The sequence below is a fragment of the Arachis ipaensis genome, chromosome B01 (genome assembly GCF_000816755.2).
Source record: "Arachis ipaensis cultivar K30076 chromosome B01, Araip1.1, whole genome shotgun sequence".
In the NCBI taxonomy this organism is placed as follows: Eukaryota; Viridiplantae; Streptophyta; class Magnoliopsida; order Fabales; family Fabaceae; genus Arachis; species Arachis ipaensis.
The window spans coordinates 60,551,310-60,556,539 of record NC_029785.2 but is presented as its reverse complement, the minus strand read 5'-3'; the positions used below and the strand labels follow the sequence as shown (position 1 = coordinate 60,556,539).

Sequence of the window (5,230 nt, the reverse complement as noted above, 5' to 3'; positions counted from 1 at the left end):
TTCAATTGTACTTCAAAGACCTAACTTTCTAGTTTCTACTTGCATTTTTTTGTTGCAGCCTTTGATTCATGCCATTCTGAAGCGCGTTTGGACCGCGCGAACCCTTGGTCTCTCTCTTCTTCTTTCATTTCATTCTTTGGTTTATCGGAATTATTAACTTCAATATTCATGGTTTCCGTTTTGCAGAGCGTGAAAGAATCGAAGCCAACGAAGCGTTGGATTCTGAGGTTAGCAACTCTATTATCTCCAGTTTCTTACTTTATTGTCAATTTCTGAGTTCTCCTTTTGTTGACTTGTGTTTGTGGTTAGACTAAACAAAATTAACAGTTTAATTGTTACTGGCACAAATTTCGTGTTTGATCTTGTGTATTCTCTTCGAAACTAAATTGAAAATGTTAAGCTAATCTTTTTCTCTATGTTTTCCATGATAATGTGAAACTATGGGCTTTGACATTTCTATGGTTTGCAATGAAGTTTGTGTTAGTTTTCCTTATAGATCAGAGATCCGTTTAGTAAACACAAAATATAAGGTTTCAGAAAGTCCATAGTTAGATTAGGTAATATTACACACAATACCTTATCTTTTGTACGAGTATACTATACTATATTTTATAAAATGTGACACTGAATTCCCATATAAACATGTATGGGGTGGTAAGTTTAGGCATGACAAAAAAAATTAGTTTTGTGTTCATGTGTTATATCGCCTAAATTCAGGAGAGATCTATGTAATGCTTCTTTCTTAATATACTTAGGAATAGACCATATTTGCTTCAAGTGTTTCCATGTCCTTTTGTTTTTTCCCTCTATATTACTTAGGTTCTATCACATTTGTGATAGTAGGATTATGTAGAACTATTCACCTATAACTTCATTTTCAAAGTAACTTCTTCAATCTATAACATGTTAGCTATTTACTATTGGAAATGTGTCAATAATCTGCGCGTCTTTTATTGCTACAGGCAGGAGCTGGAACTTCCAAGAAGAGTCGGCCAACTTCTGGTACTGATACCCATTTGCAATATATATCATTCTTAGTTGGTAGAAGTTCTGTTATCATGTCATGCTATAGTTACATTACTATGGCAAACTGGACATTTTGAAAGATACACATGCGTCCGTGTTTTCTGATACAGTCAATGGCAATGCACTAAAGCTTTCTTGTGAACTCGTTCGGGTTTTCGTCACAGGTCCGTACTTAAAGAGAAACAATCATGCTTGTTATGACTGTATATAGTGTGTATCATGTTGACAAAAGCCATTTTTTTATGCAGAGGCTGTTCAGCGGGCTGCTGCAGTTGCGGAGGCAGAGGGAAGTACTCAAATAGAACCTTCTCATTTGGAGTTTATTCTGCCTCAGTTACTTCTAGATTTCTAAAGCATTTTAAGATACTTGTTTGTAACTTCTGGTGCCCCCTATCATTATCTATTAGAAAACCAATTATGCTTTGTTGATGGAAGATGTATTTGATACCATCTAATTCCCCACATGTAAGAGTGAAAAAACGTGGGTTGAGAATTTTCAACTTTTTTCACAGGGGGGGCTAAACTTCTGCTGCTTGATTAACGAATGTATAGTTAGCAATGGAGATGGGACGATTTTCTTGTGCTCATCTTTGACAATAATGACTTAGTAGCTCATGAGTTGACTTGATAAATATTAAAATGTAATACTATACATCTATATATGAATGCGATGCATAAATTATATCGAAAATAAGTTGGGTCCTTAAAATAATTGAAACAGCTTAAATCAATATATCTCGATAAAGTTAGCTTGTGAGTCAAGCCTTAGGTGTCAAGGATTAGACTCTCTAAAAAGTAACCTAAATTTGTCCAAATAAGTGATCAACTAAGCTCAAATGTATTTAAAATGGATACAGGGAATAAGTGTTCTTTAAAGATTTAAAAATAAATTAATACATTTAGAAGTTAAACTTTATTGAACATCTGTCTATAAATTAAACTCTGACTGCTCTGTTAATCAAATGACGCAGAAATTACACGAAGTCTGCAAGTTACATTTTCCTCTTAGGTGGTGCTATGCATGGTGTGGCACATACGCCCCGTATTATCCTTATTAAATGTAAACATTATAATTTTTTTTTTGTCTAATTCTAGCCTAACTTAAGATATGGATAAAAGATCTTTATTTTTTTTTTCTTATATTTTTTAGTACTGTGAACAAATTGGATCTAAGGAATGGGCTCACATGTTAGGAGCATAGGAGTGAGTGTGTGAAGGAAAATTTGGGAAGAGTTAAAACTTATTTTGCCCCTTAAAATTTATATTTGGCCTCAATTTCGACTCCAAATTTCAATTTATCGAATTAAGACTCTGAAATATTGAATTGTGACTCATGTTTGTTCTTGGAGTTATCTCTGGTAACACCATTAATGAAAATTCTATTAACGAGGATATGATGTGGCACGTTGACTTACCAAAGTGTGTATCTACGTGGGACTCAATTTACCATGATAAAAGTGTAATGGTTAAATGATGTAGCAAAAATTAATGTTACTCAATTTAATCCATCCAAAGATGTTAAAACTCTAAGTTGTAGTCCTATTTTCCCAAAGCATTTGAAATTTTGTTAGAAATATGATGAGTTCAGGAAGCCAAGTTTCAGGGAGCTTTACAAGATCACGTTTCTATGGCACTTCTGTGAGGAACTGTAAATGTCGAAGATTGGAAAAGATTTTTGATTGGTGTGACTACGAAATACATCAAGTGTTTTGGTGGTCTAGGACGGATGTTAATGTTAAGAAACTCTTTTGTAGATGTCCAAATTATAATATAAGTTTAATATCTTCTTCTTCAATGTGTTACTACTGGTACTTTTATTTATCAGTATTTTAAAAAAATTTTCTTTTTCTTGATTGTTGAGGGATTGACAAAGTTCTAGGAGGATGTGGTGTGGCCTTTTTTAATGTGGTCAGATGACGAAGAAGAAAAATAATGATGATAATTGAAAAATAAATTTAGTATGAAAATTAATACAATAAAAACTGAAATGAGGTGTTTGAAACTATAAATTAATATTTTAACTTTGGCTATTTGTTTGTGTGTTTGTGAGTATTGTGTTTAGTGTAAATGTGACTAAATGTGGTTAGAAGTGTGTAATTAATAGTGTATATGAGTACTATAAACCAAAACATTGTAAAAGCAAATATTAAAAAGAAGCATGCTTTAGCTACTCTCGTACATATATATTAATGCAACTGTCAAGAAGTAAAACTAAATATCAAACCTATCAGGCTATTAGTACTATTCGTAAACTTTAATTCAAGTATCTACATTTAGATCCAAAAAAAGATATGCATAACCAATATTCAAAGGTATTGTTTGTTATAAATTGGCCAAAATAAACATAATAGAGTAGCAACAAAATATAATCCAAAAAAAACATGAAAAGACAAGTAACAAACAACATAACTATATTCCAATGATACAAGATAATTAAAATACACAACTATCCTAATTAGAATAATCCATCACTTCTAGACATAAATCACTTCTTTTTAGGAAGTTTAAATCCTAGACTCATTGTAAAGACAAACTTCATGAAATTAGTTATTCCTAAAAATATTCTAGAATTTACTCTTTGTATTAGGTCATAACTTGCTGAATTTGAAATTGGAAATACTTTTCTTTTATATTGCAGTTTATTGGGCTTTCTTTTCGGAATTATCTATAATTTAATGAGTGAAATACAAGTCCAAATCAGGTTGAGACATAATTAAAGTAAATAAATAATTAAAATAAACTTTAATTCCACAAATGTAAAAGCAACTTGGGTGGATTACTTGTTTTTCATCTTCTAGTTGTGAAAAAAGTAGCTAGAATAGCACAATCTTTGAATAAGTAGCAATATTTGTTAGAACCTCAGAAGTAGTAACATCAGTAGTTGGAGTAGGGTCATCGTCTCTCGTGCAAACTCATTCTCTGTGGTTTGATTTGCATTAAAAGCCCTTTTTTTTAGAAATTACAACTACTGCAGTAGCAAGAGCGGCTGCAATATCATCAGCCTTTTTGTAGGAGTAGTTTCTCTTGGTGTGACCTTTTATCTCACAATAACTATAAGTAAACTCCTTGTACTTTCTATTCAATTTGGTTGCTCCAGTCTTACTCATCTTACTTTCTAAAGGCTCTTCATCTACATCCTTTTGTCTTTTCTCTTTCAAAGGACTCAGCTTCCTCCAAATTTTTGGAGCTTGAGACCTATTATATTGAGACTTCTCCCACAATATTTGTCCATAAATAAAATTCAGAGAATGAATATATGTTTCTCTATAAGAAACTATGGTCAACCAAGTGTGACAGTAATCTTTAATATTCTCATTCAATTTAGCAATTATAGCACCTGCATAGACACATGGTATGTCTAAAACAGTTTACAATCGAATTAGAATTTGTCCAAATTATTTGAAGCAAATGATTATAAGAACAAAAAAATTTAGACAAAAACTTAGACATTATATTCTCATATCAGCCGTCACAAATAGTAATAAAAAAGTAGATAAAATTGAGCTAAACATTAAATTTTACCTTTTGCATGTTCGACATAAAGCACCAGCCATTTTGCTTATAGTCACCTAGATCATCTAATAGAAGCTCCAAAAACCATCACCAATTCTCTTTGTTCTCTACGTCTATAATGGCGCAGGCAATGACATATATGGGGTTGTTGGCATCTTGTTCAACTGCGGAAGAATTTATCCTTCAAATTGAGTCCTTAAAAAGGCTCCAGCTAATTCTATCAGTGGACAACATTTAATCTTGTAGTCTTTCTTGCATCCATCAAAGCATATATACATTTTTTCAAAAACTAGATCCTTCACGTTGGGGTATTACTCCTATTTTTACAGTTGAGTCAGAATTACTTTCAAAAGAGTATCTGCAGTCTCTGACGAGTGTGTATTGTGCTGTCAAATTTTCATAAACAAAATTAAATTCAAAAGAGGACTTCAAAATTAAAATAGAAAAGAGAAGAATAATTGGGCACAAGGGCGACACGGCGACGTGGCGAGAACATAGAACAAAAACGGCACGACAGACCATCAACGAGTACAAAAAATAAAACGAAATAACTAAAAGACATTACCGTGTTGCATAGTCACTAGCGAGAAAAAGCAGAACTTCAGCAAAGATAATGGAGGCAGAAGAGCTAGATAATGACAACAAAAAAAAGTATAATACGATAATTTATAAAAAAAAAGGAAAAGATAGA

The 5,230-nt window shown here is 32.2% G+C and overlaps 1 protein-coding gene across 1 annotated transcript; it reads left to right on the top strand.

Moving 5' to 3' along the window:
• Window positions 59-1,671, top strand: LOC107630891 (centromere protein X; the record flags this gene model as incomplete). The annotated part of the gene is given in 5 exon segments (XM_016334175.2): window positions 59-107; window positions 187-227; window positions 963-1,002; window positions 1,137-1,190; window positions 1,275-1,671. Coding segments are annotated over 5 exon segments (288 nt in total), but the record flags the coding sequence as incomplete, so codon positions are not given.